The following is a 23,965-nucleotide window of genomic DNA, read 5'->3' as shown; positions in this document are numbered from 1 at the left end:
AGCACGAGGCCAAGGGCTCTGTTTCGTTTCATCCTCACGCCCCCATTTTACAAAGGAAGCAACAGGCTCAAAGGTGTCCAGGGTCACACAGCAGGAAGCGAAGGATCAGGGCTCCATTTAGCCCAGTCAGACTTTGCATTGTGCCTGTTGGCACAGGTCCCTTCCTTGTAGCAGCGTCTCCAACAGAAAAGGGGAGGCCACAGGGCTTGTGGTCACTCAGTGTCTTCATGCTGGTGTGGCCACTCCAGCAGGATAAACTGGAGAAAGTCCCAGGTCCAGGTGCTCTCAGGCACCCAGCTCAGTCTACACTTTTATTTTCTACCTAAGTGTGGCACCAATCTCTACTCAAAGGCCAATGGAGGGGTCTGGGGCCCTTCCGCCCAAGCCAGACCCTCCCCTCTACCTGCTTATGACTGCATTCCTGGCTCATCTCATCCTCGTACTCTCAAGGTAAACATCAGGTAGCTCTTAGGTTAGCTGCTTCTCCCAGAGGCTTGCTACACTGTATACGTTCTTCTGAATTCACCGACTTAGCACAGAACATACACATACTGATTTAGCAACATAATACACAGAATATTTCACACACCTAACCAGATTCATTTCCTCCCGGAATGGATCTTTCTCTTCTGATCAACACAGTGGCAACAAGGACCAGAATGGCCTACAGCACCAACAGGAGGGGGCATCTAGGATGGAGACATCAGGACAGGGGTTTCCATCAGTAAGAATCAGAGATGGGAGGGCCGGGGGTGGGTTGTGGGGAATAAGAGGGCAAGTTTTGTTCAAGTTACATTCATTCGTTTCTCAAATACTAAGATGCCAATAATCTGCCTTGTGTTAGCAACGGGTTCAGGCCTGAGGATAAAGAACCAGAGCTGGCAGAAAGAGCCAAGGGTCCCCTCTCCCGTGGGACTCCAAGACTAGGAGAAGAGACAGGCCCTACTCAGAGGCACTTACCAGTTAAGTCCTCACTTAACATTGTCAATAGGTTCTGTGACTTCAAGCAAAACAACTTAAAATGAAACTGATTTTATCACAGGCTAATTGATATAAACAGAAGTTAAGTTCTCACAGCATCTCATCAATGTTATAATGAAATGATATTGACCAAAGCAAGGCTATTCAAGGACCTGCTGTGATTATAAATCAGAGTAAATGCTATGAAGAAAAGCCTGCCAAATCTACAAAAGGACAGCCTGCTCCACCTCCAGGGTCTGTGAGAGCAAAGAGAAGCCAGCTCCTGTCTAGCCTCGGGGGTCTCAGAGGGGAGGGGACAGCCTGCCCTATAAACACCACTGCAGGCCTGGAGGATGTTTCTACCTCTAAAAGTAAATATGTTTTTTCTTCCACTCTGGGTAATTACTGTAAGCCTGCTGCCAAATTCCCCCTAAAATCCATTTTATTCCAGTACTTTTAGACTTCTTCTAACGAAGGGCCAAAGAGCCAGCCAAACTTCCAATTATTTATGTCAAAATCTGTAAAAATACAAAAGGACTTTACATCTAATTGTTCTTAATGGTTTAATATAACAGGTCCAGATAAAACACCTCCCAGCAGTTTCACCTTCAAAGCAACAGGAAATCATCTCCATAATTCAACCTCAAAGGAGGGAAAGCAATGGAGCTGGAGCACATCAGACAAATTGCCTCCTGGTTTTCTTCAATTTAAAGCTCAACAATTTGTCTTCCTATCACAATGTCTTGCTACATAAAACTTTCTGGAAAAGCTGCATTCAAAGGCCCCCATAAAGATTCAGGGAGAGCCAGCATGTGGGGCCCGTGAATAAAAGCTTTGGCCTGCGCTGTAACACGGCCTGAGACCAGCTGAGAGATTGAGGGGAAATGAGATGGAAGGTCCAGAACCAGATGATATTTAGGAAGATGAACTATCTCTCCTTATATGAAGATGAAGGATGTAGCCCTTTTTAAACTATCATTATCCTTGACTGAAAATAGCCAGGGCTGGGACAAAAAAACATTTTTTAATTAATGCTACAGGTATAGACATGACAACAGAGATACATTGAACATCACACAGTACAAATCCTTCCTGATGACCATGAAGAGTGGATGGCAAGGGGGCCTAACAACAGGGTCTGGAGGGAGACAGCTCACACCTCAACCCTGCCACTGTGTGTGTAACCCTGGCAAGCTGCTCAACCAGTCACCCTCCTGTAAAACCTCCTGAGAAAACCTCAGTACCTAGCTCACTGGCCACTGGAGGATTAGCTGAGTTGATGTATATGAGCAGCACAATTCCTGGTGCACAAAAACTCTTTGAAAAAAAATTAAAAGGTAGCTATTAAAACACGTTTGCCCATAATTAAAGGGCAGCATCTGTTCCAGAGACCTGTGGGTATGTGCTGTGTTTAATTCTCGGCCTGACACTGTCACCAATTATGTTGCTGCCAATACCAATTGCTCTCTGTGCAGGACACACAGAAAGAGCTGGGGAGACCTTGCACCCGCTGTTTGGAGATGTCGGCTTACCCCATTCTATACACGAGCAACCTGAGGTCCAGAGAAGTGATGCACTCAGAGTTATGCAGCAAGGAAAGGGCAAGGTTTCCAAACAGACTCTGAAGCCCCAGGCAATACCCTGACATGACCACCTGGAGATGTCCTGACTTCCCAATCAGTAAAGCAGTTTCTTGGCCTGGATGTGGAAGGTGTGGCTCAGATACGGGTTTGGGACTTCTTCCTAACAGGAAAGAATCGTATAAACCAAGGATTCTACAATGTGGTGTCTACAGTGTATTAGCTGTGCAAATACCACTACCACTGGCATGGCTGCTTCTGAGACCATGAACTGCTTGCGCCAATGGTGCAATTACACAAAAATAGAAAAAAGAGAAAGGGAAAAGGAAGAGAAACTCCCCTTGTTTGTACTTTTCCCCCAGCGGTGAGTGCTCCAGGCTTCCAGGCCACAGCCTGCAGAGGGGCCGCACTGCACCATTGTCCACTCACTTTACAGCACTGGCTGAGCAGCTGTGTGCCGGGCACTGGGAAACAGCAGTGGCCAAGCAGGCCTGGCCCCGGCCCTCACTGGGCTGACATCCATGAGTGGAAGGACGTCTACATCAAACAAAATCACAAAGAAATGCACAAGAACAGATAGTGCAAGGAAGTTTAAAACCAGAACGGGGTCCAAGGAGATGATGAGGAGGGGGGAAACCTGCTTCGGACAGTGCTGCCCTCTCCTCAGAGGTGAGGAGCAGCAGCAGCCACGCAGGGACCTGGGGCAGGATGCAAGAGCCTCAGCGGGAGGCAGGCAGGCACAGGTCAGATCACGGGGCCTCACAGGCCATGGAAAGGAGTGTGGGTTTTTTCTTGAGTACTACAGAGAATGACACGGGCTGATTTACACTTTTAAGAAGTGAAATCAGAACCGATTCTGACAAAGCCACTGTAAAAGTTTGAGACAACTAAAGATCTTTGAATTTAGAAACTATGATACCAAGGGATTATTGCTAATTTTATTAAATGTGAGAATAGTGTTGTGTAATTATTTTTAAGTCCTTATTTGTTAGAGCTTTATATGTAACCAGTATTTACAGGCAATATAATATCTAGGACTTGCTTTGAAGTACCTGAGCGAAAAACAAAGAAGTGGCAGGGAACAGTGGAAAGAGAGTGATGAAATGTTAACTGCTAAGGGTGGGTGGTGGGTACACGGGATTTGTTATACTATCCTGTCTACTTTCATAGGTATTAGGAAAATGCCATAATAAATGAAACTTAAGAAACATAAGCAAGCAGATATTAAAATTTTCACTCTAAAGCTATGTGGCTATGCCATCTTAGCCCGGTTAAGGACCTCTGAAATCCAAGGTTACATCTTATTAGCAATGAACCTGGGAGAGACCCCAGGTCAAATCCCACCTCACACCTTCCATTCCAATGCATCAGTTGGCTAAATGACTACATCTCTTGCCCAGCTGAGCAGTTTCCACTTTAGATAAAGGAGTCAAAACAGATTAGCCTCAATCTGCACAAATGAACCAAACTCACAAGCTGTGACCCTTCTGGTGACCCAGGGAAAACCTCCTCCCTGTGGGCGTGGGGCCTGCTAGCAAGGTGACCATGCTGATTACGAAGGAACACAGGCTCCACACAGTCTCAGGATGCGAACACTGGGCAACAATTAGCTCATTAGCTGACTGCTCCTAATGGTGACCACCTGCCACAGGGAGTGTGTTTGTGACGCAGCCTTGCTCTTCAAAACATCTGCCTCTTAGCAGCTTCAGGTAAACAAAGGATGCACAGCCCAGAAATGAAGTGAAACACTGGTGCCACCAAGGACCTGGGTTGAATCTGGTCTATTTGGGGGAGCTACGCAAACACTTCATTTACATCTTGTTTATCCTCAGGAACAGAATGGCTAGCACTGTAACTTCTCAGGGTTGATTCCACCCGCTATCTCACCCGCCTCGTCTTCTCTCTGGAATCGCTGGCCCTGCTTGGCTGTGACCAGCACCATCTTTTGCCTAAATGACTCAAAGAACCTCCAAACTCAGACATCCCCCCTCCAAGATTTGCCTCCTTCCATCCAGTTCTCCGTAAGGCCCCGCAGAGGGAATGGTCCATATAACAGCCCTGATCCATCACCCTCCTTTTTAAAAGCCCCAATATCCACAGACAAGGCCAAACTCCTCACTGGGGCCTTTGGAATCTGTTCCTTAGAATGACTTCCTGAGTCAATCTCCAAACATACCCTGGACTCCAGGATCCTGCACTGTAGCCACTGTGAGCTACTTGCACCTTCCTCAACATACCACCCTGGTTAGTGCCTCTGGCCCTCTGCACAGCTATTCTCTCTGCCTGGAAGGCCTTTCTGGGAGCTTCTGGAACACAGAAATCCTGTCTTCGTCATCTTTGGATCCTTGGCATCTAGCAACCATACTTGACTAAGACAGTAATAAAGACCACGGGATGGATATAGTAGGCAGTCAGACAGACAAGAGAAGAGTAGGAAAAGCCCAGAAAAGCAGTAAAACCAGAGGTCCAGAAGGCCACAAATGCAGAAAGCCTGGGTGCCTAGCAACGGGCAAAACTGGGAACATAAGTATTGTAGGGTCGGACCTCACCCCCAGAGTGACCTTGCCTCCCCTAGCATATTGCTGGTCACGTAGAAGACCCCCTTAGAGGAGGAACAAGGGTGCCAGAGAATATCTTCATATGATTCCCTGTACGACCACTCCCTTAAGCATTAAGCCCTTGGGACAATAAGGTTCTGACCCACATCAAATAACCTCAGGAACAAAGTCTCAGGTCTGCTGACCACAGAGACAGACACTGGGTCAAACTAGAGGTAACATCCAAGCCTCAGTTGTGTTTCGGCTCCAGGATCAGAAAAGCAACAAAACCAGAGGAAATGACACCATGGCTGACATCAGGACCAGCTGCAATGACTAATGATCCCCAAGCACTGACCAATCATAGAGACCATGACCCTGAAAGGACACCTGGAAAACATGAATATTCTACTGAGATCCTCCCCTGAGGCTTCCCCTAAAAATCCCCACCTTTGGAAACATATAAAACCCCTTAAGATGAAGGACCCAGCACTCACTCACATGCTTGCTCTCTCTAAAGCATGCCAGCACCTTTCCCCACCCCCTTCTTGCCCCAGGCACATTTTCTTTGCCTTTCTCTCTCCTTAGCTCCAAGAGCCCTTCTTTTGGCTCAGTAACTTGTTTCCTTAGACCACACAGCCCAGCTGGCTCACTTCTTCCAACCCTGTGACTTCCTAAATAAACTTTTGCTTGCATTTGAGTTCCTTGCCTCTGAATTCTTCTCTTAGCCAAACTCAAGGACAGAGGTGTAACATCTGGTGCCATATTGCCATTAACAGGATGATATATGATGGCCTCATTTATTAACTACCTATACCTAAGACACTATGCCACGTTTCTTTACCTGCATTATCTCATTTTACCCTCAACATCACCCATAAGGAGGTTCTGTATTATCTCCACTTTACAGATGTTTTGAATTGAGTTTCATAGAGGTAGAGTAACTTGGCCAAGGCCACACAGCTAGCAAATGCTTAACATAGGGATTTGAGCCAAGGTCTTCCTGACTCAAAGCCATTCTGTTAATCATAATGGGGACAATCTGATAAACTGATGACCACAGAACAGAACTTAAGCTACCTCATCATGCCAAGTAACAAAAGAAGTGAATTTTTCTAATAAGAGTTTACTATGTGCAAGGCACTGATCATAGACCATTATTTGCCTTCCAAAATACCTGTTCTTCCCTTCTTCTGTTTTATTTAGAGCAGGGGTGGGGAACATCCAGCCAGCAGGCCATACATAGCCTGTGAAATCATTCAGTCTGGCACTGCCAAGGCAACCACAGGAGAGAATTGAAATTCAATAAATCTAAGGAGCTTTTTTCATAGTTAATTTTTAAGTTGACAATTTTGTATGGCCTGCAAATGATGTTATGAATATCCAAATGGCCCTTGGCAGAAAAAAGGTTCTGATTTAAAGTGACAATATACCCTACCAAAAAAAAAAAAGCATCTCTAGCAGAGTAAGTTCAGGCCACTAAAATGTAAGAGAAGCTGTTGAGTGGCTTGCAGGTAAACTTCCTTAAGAGAAGTCAGCACGCTCTTTTTTTTCCTTCCCCTGCTTCATCCTTCCTGCTGCCTAGAATGCAGATATAATGGCTGGGGCTCTTGCAGCCATCTTAGACCATGAAAGGACCTTAGAAACATAAGCCAAACACAGCAGAGCAACAACATAGAAGTAATTGACAAATACTCATTTGTTCACTCAAGAAATTTCTAAGTTGTATTATGTACCAGGCATTGTGATAGATCTACCACTGAACAAATGAGCAAAGGACCCTGCCCTCAGGAGGCTTATAACTTAAGAGAATAAGCAGTAATAATGAATGTAATAACATATTAGTTGACAAATGCTACTGAAAAAAAGTAGAGAAAACTAAGGGAGGCTGAGAAGGCAGGGAAGAGGAAAGACTACACTTTTGAAATTTGACAAACAAATAAGTGAATGAGAGGAAATACAAGAAGATCTAATAAGAGGCAGCTAACTTCACTCCCAGTGAAATTACTTTGGGAAAGGAAACAGCATCATGAGATGGAGAAGAGATGTGGAGCCCATCTGTGGATTGAGTTCAACCACAACAGCTCTATTCCTCGTCACCAGAAATGAGAACTGGACTCAAAGGAAAAGCTGTTCCAGTCTAGATGATCATTTATAAGTTGCCTTTTCTATAAGGTGGGCAGGGCAGGGGACAGCGAGGGGAGTGGAGCTCAGTAGGCGGTGTGCCAGGGCCTCCGCTCCACAGGCATTTCAGTTCTCAGTAAAGTTACATTTGGAGCTTCCAAGTAAGACTGCACTTGAAGAACCAGTTCTGCTGCTGAAAATAAAACGTTTGTGTGATGGCTGTGTGGCAGGAGGAACAGTGTGGCGGTAGTCTGAGGGTGTCACATGTCTGTGCATTATCTGTGCTTGGCACCAGTATGAACTCGGTGAACTTTTTTGTTTGCTCAGTGAACAAAAACTTTGCAAACTTCCAGAATCACTGGATTTGACAGTTGTCTCTCTCTAAACGGCATTACTGCAGCTGCCAAGAATATCTCCCCTCTCCTGAGCTTCCTGTTGTTCCCCTCCCTGGCTCCAAAATAACAAGAAGTGGCTTGGCAGTGATGTCATTGCCACTGTCACCGCCTGCAGGGCATTCACATGCCGGCTATATTTAAGGCCCAGGCTTCGTGTTCAGTGACATGGAAATTGCCACCTTGTGAACCATACTGGAAAAGGTTTGAAAAATTATTTTCTCCAAATAACCAGGTTATAAATTCTGCCTCTTGCCAGGGCGTTAAACTGAGCAACGGGCTCCAGCCTTCGGATCAGCTAATACTGGCCATGAATTTCAACAGTTCCTCTCAAGTAAAACAAACCCTGACATTCACTTAGTAGCACCATCTCTCTTCTGATTGCCTTCCTTTCCTGGGCTCTTCTGTTATCCCTCAAAACCATTCTGTTGTTTTTATTTACTCCTCTAGACTTCCCTATCTACTTATTAGAAAAGACAGCAAATGGAGCATTAATGAATGGTAAACACATTTCCCTCCCCCATGGGTAATTATCATAACCTTTTAATGAGGGTTCGATCATATTTATTGGTTTTGATCATTTTTTACCTCCTCCTGCTTCCAAGCTTTGACGAGGAAAGTGATGAACTAAAGCAATGTCTCAAACACAACCTTCTCCCTTTTCCCTTAGCAGCTGCGAATTTTTTGCATCTTGATGAACCACCCAAGTCCGTGTTTGGTACACATTTTTCAGGGAACATCTGGCACCAACTAATGGCTCTGACGCTTAACCATTCAATGTGGGCACGTGCTTCAAAATGCAGATGTTCGTGCAAATATACCTTGCTGCTTACTCCCCAAAAATTTTAGTTCATCAACAAAATCTGAGCCTTTGATTGGATTCTGGAATCAGAGAAAATAAACAAGCACGTGGCTTTCTCCCTTGTACGGGATTGCTTTAAGAGATACCACTCTATCTGCTCCTGTCCATCATTTCTAAATGGAAACTTACATTGGTCACAAAATGCTGAAAGGCTTGTGAAGGAAGTGACATGGCTCTCCACCACTCATGATGTTGGAGACGGTGCTGCCATAAATATAAGTTCAGAGGGTAACCCTTTTGGCATTTCCCTTCTCCTTCCTGTAGGGAATTCGCATGTCTGTACTGCCCTAAGAAAAATCAGCTGGAAAATCATTCATACCAAGGATCCCTTCACCTTCCACAGCTGCAAAAAGCAGAAGCTAAGAGGTGATGAATGATGACGGAACCAGCTCGAACTCTAGTGGGTATGTCCTCCAGCCTCACCTGGGGCCAGAACGACATACAGCTTATGCCATTAGAACATTCTCATCCTTTGCCCTGTGGTCCCACTGCTGGGAATACATACTGAGGCTTCAACCTGACAGAGGAAAACGAGCTACAGACACAAAGAGAGCATCTCAACCTTTGCTACAATCTCAAAAACCAGAGGCAACCAAAACACTAACCAACATGGAAACCACTAAGTAAACTGTGGTGTGCCCTACAGCCATTAAAAATGACACCAAGCCCCAGCCAGGTGGCTCAGTTGGTTGAGTGTCATCCCATACACCAAAACGGTTACAGGTTAAATTCCCGGTCAGGGCACAAACCCAGGTTGCAGGTTCGATCCCCGGTCGGGGCACGTACAGGAGGCAACCGTTGGATGTTTCTCTCGTTCTCTTTCTCTCTTTCTTCCCCACCCCCACCGTTCCTCTCTCTCTAGAAAAAAAAAAAAAAAAAATCAATAAAAAACATATCCTCGAGTGAAGATTTTTTTTAAAAACGACACTGAGGAAGGCCCTCCACAGATTGCGGCAGGGATATCAAGTGAGAACTCTTTCTTGGAAAAGATTTTGGCACTATGAATCAAGAGCTTTTACAGACACTCATTCCTTCTAACATAGGAACTCCACTTTTAGGAATCTAGATTAAGGGAACTAATTAATGTGTGTGTGTCTCCTTGGAAATGCTACTCTTAAAAGGGGGAGTGGGAAGGAATAGTTAAGGAAGCCATTATTTGAGAAACAAGGACATATCCAAACAGAACTCCAATGGCCATCAAAAGTGACATCCATACAAGTGAATAACATGAGAAATGTTTGTGATATAGTATGGCTTTTCAAGGCAGATCATCAACTTACAGATTCAGAATGATTTGGGTTACATAATATGAATAAAGGAATGTATACATAAACTGGAACATAATGCCTCATAAATAATAAATAAAGCACATAAAAAATAATTGTGTCCAGGTGATTTTCTTCTTTGAACTGTTCTGTTCTTCCCAGACTTGTGGATTATAATTTGTGCATTACTTTTATATTCTGGGCGGGGAGTGGGGGGAAGAGCTCTATTTAGACATAATTTGAAATCTACATAGAAACGCACAAAAACACAAAATTATAAAAATTGCATGTGCATACACATGATGGTGAAACCAGGTAAAAATTGTATTTAAAGGGATTAAGAGCGGAAATAATTGTCATGCTAGGGCTGTGAAATTTGGGACTCTTTTCTCCATTTCAGATTATTATGTTGGTTTTATAACTTAAAGGTAATTGTTTAAAGCATGAAAACAAGAGCTTTCTCAAGAAATCTCAAGCTGGCCAGTCATGGCAGAATTCTGTCCTGGAACCCCACCTAGAATCCCATCTTAACCTGAAAGCGTTTAACTCAATGTTGGGTGAGCAAAGCAAGGTGCAGGACAATGTGCTCGTGCTAGAAGGTTACATGCAGGCCCTTCGGAACCCACCAAAAGCAAGCCTGCATGCTGTTTATAGTCCATTTAAAAATAAAATCCAAGCAAAAATGCCAGTGTTAATAGTGCTAGTTCTTGTAGTGGGTCACAGCATTTTTCAAACAAATCAACACACACACACTAACTCCCAACTCAGTTCTGAGATAAAAATCACACGTGCCTTCATCTAAGAGCCCAAGTGATCTGGAATAACTGAATTTACCCTTTCAGATCCAAGTGATCTGAAGTAACTGAATTTACCCTTTCAGATCCAAGTGATCTGGAATAATTGAATATACCCTTTCAGATCCTTATTAGCATTCTGTTTGAGCCCCTGCTACTCCAAGTGTATTCTAGGAACCAGCAGAGCCAGCATCACCCGGGAGCTTGTTAGAAATACCTACCAGGCCCCTCCCAGACCTGCTGAAACAGAGTTTGAAGTCTACTAGGATCCCCAGGTGCACTTGAGAAGAGCTGCTCTCAGCACCAGCTGTCACCTTGGTACACACTGGAATTACCTGAGCAGTGTGGGTCTCATCTCCACAGACTAACTTAATTGGTCTGGAGGGCATCCTGGACATAGTTTAAAAGCTCCCCTAGTGACTGTAATGTATAGCAAAGTCTAAGCAAGGCAGTTAGCTCTTCAACCTAGACAACTCTTTGTTAGAAAGTTAGTTACATCTGAGGAACAGCAGGCTAGATGAACTCCAGAAAATGACCCTTTGCAGCCTTGAGTAGAAGAATAATTTACTTCCACAAAACCAATAATAATCATGGCTGGCTTTTACTAGGCACTTATTCCTGTGCTTAGCACTTTTCATGCATCAGCTCTCACATAGTATCTATAAGGGAGAGACTATTATCCCAGTTTTCTAGATGAGAAGCATTAGGGATAAAATGACCATCTGAAACCACACAACCAGAAGTGGCAGAAGCACTTGCACGATCCTCAGAGTGAATGCCTCCTTAAGTCGTGCACCCTCACACCTCACTCACCTTTCCCATCCCATCCTTGAGAAGTAGGGCTCCAGTCCAAGGCTTGCCCCACACCATTACACTATACTGCTTCTAACAATGGCTAACTCAACCGGAGCATAAGGAACTGTCAGCCAAAAGGTTAAAATCTTTGTTTATATATCCCTCCCTCAATCTGCAACACCTAGAGGTTAGAGTCATCTTGTTTATCTCTGATTGACTTAGTTTAACATGGAATAGATATCTGATGAGTGAATGAACAAACTAATATTACCAGCCATCCAGCTTTCACTGAATTTCGGTAGCATTGGACTTCAGGAAATCTCTCTAGGCCATCTTGTCACCTGCCCTGACACATGTGTCTCACATTCATTCCAGTCCCACCCCATGCACTCAGCTCTCCTTGGCTACTCTGGTGTAAGTCATTAAAGACCTGTCAGCTGCTTACAAGGACGTGCTAGGGAATGATGAAGAGCACAATTCACTCAGCGATGAGACTCTGCCAAGTGAGAGAGCAGACACCTTGGGGAGGCAAGCTTCGTGCCCAAGGAGAAGTGAGGGACAGGACAACCAGGGTGGGCTGGAACGCACAGTAGGATCTCAACAGATAGTACAGTGTGGTCAAGGTTCAGCCTCTAGCCAAAAACTCTAAAAGAATGAGGCAATCGATGGACCAGAAGGCTCCTAAACACTAAATTCTAATGGTACATTTGCAAATGGTGTTGAAAATGAGAACACTGGAGAGAGAGGCAGTGATTTTCCCTGGGACCTGTACTGCCTTCTAGAGGTACAGACACAGTCATTTTACAAGTTCTCCTGGTGAGTGTATGGATAGCACAGTCTAAGCAAGGCAGAGGTGTACAGACACTACTGCACATCACAACAATGACGGGGTACTCCCAGCATTCACAGAGCAGGGCCAGGATACTAGCTGTCCTGAAAGGCCAAGGCAGTCCCACAGCCCAGAGCAACCCACATCCTGCCACACTTTCAGTTGTCCTGATGGCCCTTCATGTAGGTGAAATACTTGTTCATAATCTCAGGCTACAATCAAATTCAGTTACTATACACTGAATATATTAGTTTTTACCCCGGAGTCCACCCAGACTCTGCTCTTTCATTTTCTATGCTGCTTATAAAAAATGACTTCTGATCTTCTTACTGCCTTTAAGTCCAAACTTATGCATTATAAGTAGGTGTAAGCCATTAACCTCCTCATGTTTTCTAGCAAAGCCATGCCCGGCTAATATATATTGAAATCCACTTTCTATTATAAATTACTTTCTTTTTCTTTCTCCTTCACATTAGAGTTAGGATGTTCTACCAATTTTTTTAAAGTTAGTTGTGTAGGTAGGTTATATCAGCTATGAATTTCATTTCAGGATAGTAAAGGGGGAGCTCGTTACCAAATATTTTTATAAAAAAAGAAATACTGATTCTGCTGAGACTAAGAACTACATGTCTAATGATGCCAAAGTAACTGGATTCAGTGCCCACTAATGAGGTCAAATTATCATCGAGCATTAAGATCCAACCAAGGAAAGATGCAAAAGAGGACACAGTGCAGGGACATCGGGTGACAGATGAGAACGGCTGACGTCACGGTTTCACGATCACAGTTGGCTCAAGAGCAACAGCACAGTGCCTCTACTTTGGGAAATCTATAGAGCCCAAGTGTGATGAGGAGAGGAGCCCACTGCAGGGGACATCTGCTGTCTCTGCCCACCTAGCATTCAGCCCCCGTCTGATGGCAGGAGCCCCCTGGTTTTTCTCTTGAGGGAAGGCATCTATCCCCTATAGTCAGTGAGGAAAAGTTAGCCACCTCCTGGCTCCAGGGAGGAAGGGGGGGCATTGACCCAGGCCGCGCAGCAAGAATGACACACTCCACTGGGGGAATGAGTGAATCCCAAGACTCTATGGCGCTTTCGGGAAGAAGCGCTCTCCTTCCATAGGGGTTGCTGAGCTGACGGGACTTATGCCTAGAGCTGTTGGGGCCCTCTGGTCATCAAAGAAAAGAGCAGGTCTAGAAAATGAAGCTGTGATCAAGGGACAGAGAGGGGAGACATGGAACGACATGGGTCCTGTCTGACCCCTGAGCCCCTGGACCCAGCTGGGCAGACAGCTAGCTCTTCTCAACTTTTGAATTACTTGAGCCTACTGTCTGCACTCTTCCATGAGCCAGTTTCAGGTGGGTTTCTGTCACTTGCTACTAGTAGTTTTCACTGTCTACCTACACCAAATGGTAGGAATTAAATGGATGGCTGAGAGATTTGCAGAAAGCCCCAATTTCCCAAAAGTGACCAGAATATACTCTTAGGTCAGGTGATGACCATTCACAGGTCTGAAGTTAAGTTCACTGTGACTTCACTGTGCTAAGAGAAAAAGAGTCATCGAGACGTTGAAAGAGCTACCACTTCCCAATGAGACTAAGACAGAGAGGCAATGTCACTGGTTCCATGGCCCATTAGCTCCCTCATTTAACCTATTACAAGAATATCTGCTATGTGCCAGGCACTGTGTTAGTTCCAAGGGAAACAAACAAGGTAAGCACAAAAGCATGATCACTGCCCTTGTGGAGTTTAGTCTAAAAGAAAAGACAGTACACTTAGACTGCCAATACTAATACTATGGAGGGATACTGGTCCCCAAGGAAGGACAGTACAGAGGCACCTGACCTAGGCCATGGCCAGGCAGGTGATGATGGGCCACGCCTTCTGTATCAATGAGTGCTCTTAATATAACAGGAAACAGAAAATCCAATTCAAACTGGCATAAATAGCAAAGGAGATTTACCGCTCCACACAAGTGGAAAATGTGGCTTCAAGGGGAGGTTGATTCAGCAGCACATTGATGTCATCAGATTCAGTTCCCTCATGGTCACCCCTCTCCAAGCTGCAGCATAAGCTCAGCCTAAGGCTGTCTCCCTCATGGTGGTAAAATGAATAAAGCTTTATACCCTCACAGCATGTGGTCCAGAAGAAGGGAGCCACCCCAGACACCCATGACCATGGGACTATCTTCCTCTCAAGTCCCAGCAAACCTCCAACCAGGCCTCCCTGGCCTAAACTAGATCATGTGGTCATTATCTGAAGCAAGTCCAATTACCACAGCTAACTGAGTCAAGCCTGAAACAGTCACTGTAGAAAGGAAACAGAGCTATCTTGACCAGATTAGAAAAGTCAGGGCTGAGTCTCGGTGCCTGGGAGAGTTCAACCCCACCACCAATCAAAAAAAAGAAAAAAATATATATATATACACACAGATATATATATATGTAGATATATATTTAAATATGTAAATACATAAATATATGTATATATATGTATCAAGCTATGGTTGGTCCTCCAGTGTGAGACAAAATGCAGAGGAGGCTTTTAGAAAGATAATACAGTGTCCACTACAGCAACTCCTTTTCTAGTGAAAGAACCCGCTCTTCCTCCCCAACTCTGTCCATAAACATGGGTGTTTTAATGAGACAATAAAGTCAATGTTAATTTTTTGAAAGATGCAGAGACAAAAACTGGGCCTTATTTCTGGTCTCTACTCAGCCTGAGAGCAGTTTCATTTTGTTTTATGTAACAGGTTTGAGATATCCCTCCAGAGCACATTTCTTTTACTGACAGAACTGAACATCAGAGACGTCTTATAAGAAGGACAAATGTTCCCTTTCCCAGTCTCTTGTGCAGCAACACTGCCATCTTGGCGTTGGGACCTTCTCAAACAGCTTCCACTGCTCTACCAGCACTAGTACAGGGAGGGTAAACTCTTGGCAATGCTCACTCCCTATGCCCATGCCCATAACAGACATTGTTAATCAATAGCAGCACTTCTTGCTGAGCCCAGGTGAGACCCCAGAATACTTTGCAACCCAGAGCCCCAGCAACCACTCTCAGAGTTGGCAGCAGGATGAAATCTGCTGGCTTTCCTTGTGGGAGCATGCATTATAACAGGGAGTTGGGGGTGAAAAGGCCCAGACTCCTAGTTCCAAAGGCCACCCCTAACCCAGGACAGGCTCAGATTTCCCCATGTCTGACTTTCTCAACTCTGACCATTTGTTTCTTGTGATAAAAAAACAACAAAAAACATAATCAGTGTCATTAGATGAACATTGAAGAAATTTATTGTCCTTTTTCACAGAAGGCATAGCCTTCATATTTCTCCAATAATTTTTTTACGGCAGAGACTGAGCCTTAGGGCAGAAACTGAGATTTAAAGCCTTCACAAGAAAACAATGAAGGTCTCGGGGGGGGGGGGGGGGGGGGGGGGGCCAGACTGGACCGAGTGATGTGAGCAGGGCTCCGAACTTGGTCCAGCCTCCCCCTACAATTGTGAGGTGTGGTTCTCTCTCACACACAGGACAGTGTCACAACAGATCGCTGCTCAGCAGCCCAACGGGGAAATATAAACAAGGGACACATGCTGGGCAGGCAGGGCTGGAAAAATAATACCAGGAGGAGCTGAAGGTCATATAAAGGCAAGTGGCAAAAAAAGCTCCAAGGTACTTGTTGCAGAGGGAAGCTAGGCAGGAAAAAAAAACCCAGATCTGGCCCAGCCTCAGCATCCCTAGCCACCTGTGAGCAAGGCAACAGCTAAGAAAGCAGAGATAACTCATGGAGCATTTATGGTGGACCCGAGCTGCATTGACTGCTTTAGGAGCATTAGCTCATGTAATCTCCCACATAATCCTATGAGGAAGCATAACCCACAGGATTTATCTGCCCACATGATTTACCAGCCCTGGGGGCCTGAGAGGCGGTCAACCATGGCCTTCTGCTCACTCCTGGCCACAACATACCCAATGAAGAGCCTTCCTAAAATGTTACCTATGGCCACTAGGAGAGGAGAAAGAGAGCTCTTTTCTTTGGATCCTGCACAAGGCTTGGTGCTATCATAGGCCATCTTTGCAGCTATGTGCAGAGGCCCCAGCTAAAAAGTAACTGACACAAAGAAGGCCCAGAGCTAAGAGCAGGGGGAAGGATAGTGCTGACCTCACTGGAGCACCTGGGTTCTGTGATGCCTGAAGAAAGTGACCAATTAGTTAGCAGCACAAAATCCCCCTGTTGACCCAAGCTCATTTGGTTTGGGTTTCTACTGCTAAAATCACATTAACATTAATGTGATTATGCCTATTATGCCAGACCACAGTAGCACAGCATCCTCACTTGAAGTATGGAGGAGGGTCCATGCCACCACCTCCTTCTGAATTTTTAAACAGACAAAGAACCAGAGGCTCAGATGGGGAGAGGGAATGGCTCTGGTCAAACAACTGACATGTTCTTGTTAGTGCACCAGAGGTCCTCAAGAGGAGAGAAAGGCTGTGACAAAAGAGCAATAGTAAGGCTGGTGCCACAAGAGAGATGGGAAGAAAAGGCCTTGAGCAGTGCTGTCAACCAATCCAATTGGTGTGTTCACATCCTTGGTGAGTCACATCAACCTGGAAGTCTATTCATGGACCTGGCAGGTTGATTGTAGAGGGAGCACAGAGAAAACACAACTTGCTCCAATCCCCTAATATCCAAACTAGGAAGCCTCGTTAGTCAGGACTCAGGATACAATAAGAGAAGACCAGTCATGAACTGGCTCAAGTTACAAAAGGAATTTATTGGCTCACATAACTGAAAAGTCCAGAGGAAAAACAGTTTCAGGAAAGACTGGATCCAGGAGCTCAAATGACATCATCAGGACCTGTGGGTTTCTCTCTCCCTCTATTTTTCCACTGTGTTATCACCATGTGGGTGTCAGGATCTTTGTACATAGCAGCAAAGACAGCTGCCAATAACTCCTGGCTTATCTCATATCCTCTCAAGAGTGCTATAGTCAGCTCTTATCAGATCAGCCTGGCCACATGCCCTTCTTTGACCAGATCATGATGGCCAAGGGATGAGACAAACTGTCTAGGCCTGGACCACCTGGCCTGCTCTGGAACCCAGGGTGGGCAGGGGTAGGGTCAGTTGCTCCAAACTACATGAGCAGAAAGGGGAGGAGGAAGAACCTGCCAAGGAAGATTGGGGTAGTGTTTGCCCCAAGGCGAAACAGAAGCCTGGTGGGCATGGTGGGCAACCTCCAAGATGGCTCTCAATGATCCTCACCTCTTGGCATGCACACCCAAGTGCAGACCCCTCCCACACAAACCAAGGCTGATCTGTGTAGCAGAAGTAACTCATAGCTCATGGAGTATATATATGGAGTATAGCAGAAGTAACTCATAGCTCATTTCCACACTAGGTTATAAAAGACACAGTGGCTTCCATGTTGGATATGTTCTCTTGCTCTTTGGTTACCCACTCTGGGAGGCCAGCTGCTGTGTTGTGAGCAGCAACATAGAGAAGCCTACATGGTGAGAAACTGAAGCCCTTGTCAATAGCCTCATGAGTGAGCTTAAAAGTGGCCCCTCCAGCCCCAGCCAAGCTTTCAGATGACTGTAGCTCTAGCCAACAGCTTGACTGCAACCTCATGAGAAACTCAGAGCCAGGACCACCCAGCTGAGCCATCCTGGATTCCTAACTCACAGAATTTGTGGAGGATCATAATGTTTATTGTTTTAAGCTGCCAAGTTTGGAGATAATTTGTTACACAGCAAGAGAAAACTAATACAATGAAGAGAAAAAGAAGATGTCTCCCCAATAATCCACAACCCCGCACACTTGCTTCTCACAAAGGTACTTCTCATGTCAACGTGTGACTTCTTTTTATGAACACCTATCTCATAGTTTGACTTCTCTTCATTCAATGGGAAATAAGGCAATCAATTATTTAGGGAATGGGCTTATCTGTCCTGAACTGCTACTGATTATAATGCCTCCATCTCGGAAACGAGCAGCTACTTGGGGCCACACAAGCACTGGACTGGCTATATGACCCTGTTCTTATCTGGGCCATGATAGCATAAAAGGAAAGCCATTAATTTTGAGCAAAAAGAAATATGTAATAAAATGCTGAATTTGTTCAAGGATATTTCAGTTTTACAACTAGCATATACTCAGAGCCAATAAAACACTCATATACACAAACACACTCTTAGAATACTTATAGCAAAAATAATTTCACTTTTTTCAGTCTGATATAGCCTAGTACTTAATTCTTTCTGCACCACTGCTGTTAAAATATAACTTTTGATTTGGCAGGGTTTCTTAGTAATATAATTATCATACTAAAGAAAAATGATAATGATAGTTAACAGTTATTGAGCATTTATGAAGCACATTTATTGAGCTGACATATGGTCTCTCATTTTATTGTGCAACAACTCTATGAAGTAGAGAGTTTTCTTATCCTCAATTTATAACTAAGGAAATAGAGACATTAAGTAACTTGCTCAAGGTCACACAACTAATAAGCAGTAGAGCCATAGTCAGACTCCTGCAGTCCAATCCAGAATCCTTGCCACCAACTTCTTGGCTAAACCGCTGGCATTATGATAACTGCCACCTAAACACACGTGGACCTGAGAACAGGGTAGCCCAATGCTCACACACAGACCTGGCCCAGCCTCACTGCCCTGTCTGTGCCCTAGAGTCCTCAAGCAACAACTGACCCTGCAGGACCACCACCTGAGAACACTCACAGCTACTACTCCTGTAGCAAGAAGAAGGTTCTGACAGTTGCAAAGATGAACTCTGCCTGGAACATGCCAGCAGTTGAATTTTTCAAAACATACACATCCAGCCTCTCCATTTACTTTCTTTCTGTTTTCTCCTGAAGTATTTGCTTATTTTACAGATGATCCTTCTACCTGCAAACTGCAAACTTTCAGGCACCTTAAACTCTTAGCAATCCACTGTTTAAATGAGGAGATTTCAAGTTATAAAATTGCTTAGTTAAGAAAAACTTTTCTACTCCATTCCTGGGCTAAAATTTTCCTAAAAATTATCACATACTAAAATACGCTTCCTGTAAAATACACTTGCAATAACTTGTTCGTGTTCAGAGCCTTGTGTACTTCCACACACACTCTTCCTCATTCGGTCTTCCCATGTGGATAAGATCAGCCTCTCCATGTTATAAATGAGGAAATGTACACTTACAAAAGTTAAGCAGTTCACCGAGAAATACACAATCTTCATGCAATAGAGCAGGGGGGTCAAGGCTAAGCTGACTCCTAACACAATCCAAAAATGACAGGGAATGTACGTCTGTCTTTCTCTGATGGTTCAAACCCAGAGTCTCTACAGACTTGAGCCTTTACTGTGAACAAACACCATTAACCACAGTATCCTCGCAGGGCCAGGTAAAACGCTGGTCCAGCTGACAAAGTGCCAAATTAGGGCCCGATTACTGTATTTGTTGTAGTCATTTAACTGTCCCTGATGCTCTTGAGATGTCATTTTAAAATGTAAAGAACGGAGAGAAGTCCAAATTGAAGTTAAATATGGGATCAGGGTGCCAACGTTTGATTCCACACACATAACAATTACATTAGTGCCATCCGCCCTCTCCCCGACAGCACAGGGATGATAAATGCTGCTGCTGAAAACGTACTGAACTCCAGATCCCTTCGCACGTCCACAGGACATATTTATCTCCTGGTCTTACTTCAAAATAGTTTTAAATAACAACCAATAAGCTATTTATCTTACCTAAAATGGGGGAAAAACTGGAACAACTCGTGTCCAGCAAGTGCTTATTTTAATATGGTACTTGAATTCAATGAGATGCTGCAGCCAGGCAACAGAAATGGTTAATAGGAAGCTTAAGTGGGGGAAGAAGGCAGACTAAAAAAATGGCAGGCTATAGATTTTACATATAGTACATAAAAATCTTTCCATGCGAATAATTCTGTGAAGATGCATGTTTTTATGAGAGCTGGAATTTTGAGGAGTTCACCTTAGAGTTTTCCTTAATAAGATATAAACAAAATCACAGAAAAATAAAATGGCTCTTAAATAAAAATAGGCTCAACCATACTCTTAATTAGGGAAATGCAAATGAAAAATATTCTGCCAGCACCAATTTTCACCTGCAACATTATCGAAGGCCCAGAAGTTGGAACGGACGGACCCCTATGGGCAGGGCTGTGTGGTCCCGCCCTCTCCCCACTGCTGTGGAGCGTCCACTGGCTCAGCCTCCATGGGGGGCAAGCTGATGATCTCCATCCCATGGAGAAAAGCACACAACTCTGACCCTGCAATTCTACTTCCATGAATTTCCCAACAAATACAGTCACATAGGAGCAAAATAACAAACGCAAAGGTTATCCACAGTGGCATCATCAGAAGTAGCAAAAGACTGGAAACTACCTCAGTGCCTGGGCTGTTGGTGCACTGCTCAAATAAACTCTGGTGCCATCAGACAATGAAATATGAGCTACTAAAGATGGTGGCCCTGTGTACACCCACACAAAACAATCTCTACAATTGTGTCAAGTGAGTGGTATGGAAAACATGCCATGTTGTGCGTTAAGGGAGAAAAGGAGGAAGGGAGGAAGGGAGGCAGGGAGGGAAATGAAAAGAAAGTACGTGCACACATATCAGCTGTGTATGCGTGGAGCATCTCTGGGAGCAGTAACATCGCCCATCTCCAGGGCAAATGGGGTTGCTGGAGATTGCACACTTTAATCATTTATACCTTTTGTATTCTGAACCACATGCATGCATATTATTCAATATGTATTCAATAAAATATTGAACTTTCAAATACATAAATTTTACTTCCACTGGTCACTGTCTTTTTTTAATTAAAAAGTGCTAGTAAAGGTGTGCTTGGGTTTTAATAAAACCTCCTGCACCCATCTCCCGGGTCCTCTGCCCTCCTACCTTGCCAAGGCTTGGATCTTCATGACGTGCCGCTCCTCCTGTTCAGCCACCTTCCTTTTCAAGGTGTCGACCTCTTGCCGGAGGGCAGCCGAGTGCTCCATCTCACCGTCCAGCAGGTTCCTCAGCGATCTGGGAAGAGGAGGGCCCATCTGTTCAAATGCTATTAACCCAGAGTCCATCGAGCTCAGAACACAGTTATTTAGCTGAGTCAAGTCCTAATTCATTTTCCACAAGGTTCTGCATAAACCATAATTCAAGTCTATCTTATATAAATTCATTTAAGGAGATACCAAACTCTGCTCATGAGGCTCAGAGTAATAACTAGGATGAGCCCCAGGGGAATCATCTGCTTTCCAGGCTCTGTGTCCCCATCTTCTATATGCAGCTTAAATCAAGAGAAGCAATGAGTTGAGCGTATCCCAGGCAAGCCCTTTACAGACATCCCACCCAAAGGTGCAGCACAGTAAACAGAGGCCACTGTGTCACAGCCACACTGAAGAAGAGATTTAACAAAGGAAAGGATGCCAGTTAAAACCGAAAGAATAGTCTGAGCCATAGAAATAGAACATGGGCTCAGATTACCTGACAGATGTCTACCCTCATTTCCATTTCTGCCCATAAAACACAATTCAACCCTATCCCTCTGCCACCTCCAAGTTAAACAAGCATATAGAGAAGTTTATAGAGCTATAGAATTTGATGTTGCGTATATTATATTTTATTTATATTTAGAGTGTACTTGTGAATCTCTTCTCCTTGGTCTTAGGTAACAGAGAAGGCAGTAGTTCATCCAGAAATGACAGTAAGTTAGTACCTAGAAGTGAGCCAGCATGATTCTGCTGGCCATTTACTTCACTGGACCACAAACGGCTATCTCTAGGAAACTTTTACTGACTTTGGTGCATCTATCTCCCAAATCTGGAGGGCACTTCCCATGTGACATCAGAATATAAACAAAAGTGTCTGACCTCCCCACCCCTACTCCACCAAACTCTCCAAGACCTGTGAGGAAATTTCCATCTTGGGGCCTGGGACCCCCTGACACAAACCATGGTACGATGTTTTTCTTTCTCTGGGAAGAAGAAATTAACAGACAGTGACTATTTGTTTCTCACAAGGTAAGACAAAACCTATAGCCTCTTCCAAGATAACAGCTCCAGCTGGAGCAAGAGAAAAAACCTGCAATGTCTACAGCCCTTTGTCGAAAGTTTTAGTTGGAAAATCGTGCTCTCTAAAGACGGTTTTTAAAAAAATTCTTTTGTTTTAGAAATCATGCTTGTTTGCTTTTGTATGTTTCCATAAAGGATGAGGGAGACGCTTGTCAATCAGGGCCCCAAATAAGGTTTAAGAAAGAGAATCTTGCCCGGCCAGGCGTAGCTCAGTGGTTGAGCATCGACCTAGGATCCAGGTGATCAGGGTTCGATTCCCGGTCAGGGCACATGTCTGGGTTGCGGGCTAGCCAATCAATGACTCTCTCGTCATTGATGTTTCTATCTCTACCTCTCCTTTCCTCTCTCTGAAATCAATAAAGATATATTTTTTAAAAAAAAAAAAAAAAGGGAATCACGATTGCGTGTTACCATGGATACTTAACTCCTGCTGAGTGAAAGAAGAGGGTGACATGAACACGCACACATGCCTACACCACAAACCACCCCAACCCCCAGGGAGGCAGGCAAAAATTGCAAGCAAATCCCTCCATGACTATCATAACCAAGTCAAGGTGCTGGCAGCTGAGAAGCTCCCGTCCAGCAGCCAGGGGGTAGTGACACAGATGATACCTGCCTAGTGTCTAGCACTGGTTCAACAGGGGATAAAAGACAAAAATCCCTTTGCCCTCTCCATGCCTGCAACTGAGCTTTTGGAGAGGCCAAAGAATTCAAATACCACCTCTCCCCAAGTATCCCTTATTGGAGAAAACTTTAAGCCAAGCATCTGAAGTGCCTGGAACATGGAAGATAAGCCCACAATTACAGGTTGCTCGAAAGACTGCTTCAACAGGTCAGAGGGTGACTGCTAAAGGGTACGTGGGGTTCTTTTGACATGATGAAACCGTTGTAAAACTGTGGTGGTGACTGCACATAGCTGCGAACATAAGCCACTGAACTATACACCTTACGTGGGTTAATTGTATGGTATGTGAATTATATCTCAGTAGGCTGTTTGTTTGTTTGTTACATTTTTCAAAGATTGCTTTACCAGATTTTTCGCTTGTTCTAAGGTAGTGCCATGATTGTAAGGTTTTCATTCCTTGCTAACACTCAGACTACAATATATATACTAAAGTGGTACTTTGCAGAGAAAAAAAGAATATGAAATCATTGGTAACAATTTTGCCAATATAGCAAAATTTTCTTCAGCTGTGATATCCTTCTGTCCCAGAGGCGGAAAGTCAAAGGAAGAGACCTGAAGACAGGATACCTGTTCTCTTCCTCCAGCTCATCCTTCCTGTTCATCATGGCCACGATGGCTTGTCGCAGTTCACCTAGGGGAAGAAAGGAAGTCAAAATTAATCAGGGAATCTCGCCTGTCATGCCATCCTCTCACCAACTGGAGTATGTGCTATTTAGAATGATTTGTCTAGACAAGTTCCCTTTCCCTTTCAAAAATGATTTCTATACAACCTAAGTTATCCAATGGGCTCAGCTGATCACTCTTACTAGCCACACAAAATGGCAGGGCAGGGCAGGATGGAATAAATGTGAAGGTGTTTCCTTGGTGAATACACTCAGCAGCACTGGAAAAAACAGGCTTGTGGTTTCTAAGTGCTTTTCCAAGTCCCTGCTACTGGACCACATCTGGTTTGAACAATGATATATATTCCCATTTACAACTGTCTATCAACAGCAAATCAGACAGCAGATCGAGTGACATTTGGGTCCACACTGAAATAGGAATACTCAAGTT

The 23,965-nt window shown here is 44.4% G+C and overlaps 1 protein-coding gene across 3 annotated transcripts in view; it reads right to left on the bottom strand.

Moving 5' to 3' along the window:
* SNX29 (sorting nexin 29) overlaps positions 1 to 23,965 on the bottom strand; it is a 456,832-nt gene that overhangs the window by 312,892 nt on the left and 119,975 nt on the right. For all 3 annotated transcript variants that reach the window (XM_081133203.1, XM_081133205.1, XM_081133204.1), the window contains 2 exons: positions 23,480 to 23,543; positions 21,059 to 21,187 (listed from right to left, as the gene is read on the bottom strand). In XM_081133203.1, coding sequence (XP_080989329.1) covers positions 21,059 to 21,187; positions 23,480 to 23,543 — 193 coding nt within the window. The remainder of the gene's footprint in view (positions 1 to 21,058; positions 21,188 to 23,479; positions 23,544 to 23,965) is intronic.

This window comes from Miniopterus schreibersii, assembly GCF_964146895.1.
Source record: "Miniopterus schreibersii genome assembly, chromosome: 3".
In the NCBI taxonomy this organism is placed as follows: domain Eukaryota; kingdom Metazoa; phylum Chordata; class Mammalia; order Chiroptera; family Miniopteridae; genus Miniopterus; species Miniopterus schreibersii.
The sequence above is the reverse complement of the archived record's forward strand: the minus strand, read 5'-3'. Positions and strand labels throughout refer to the sequence as shown.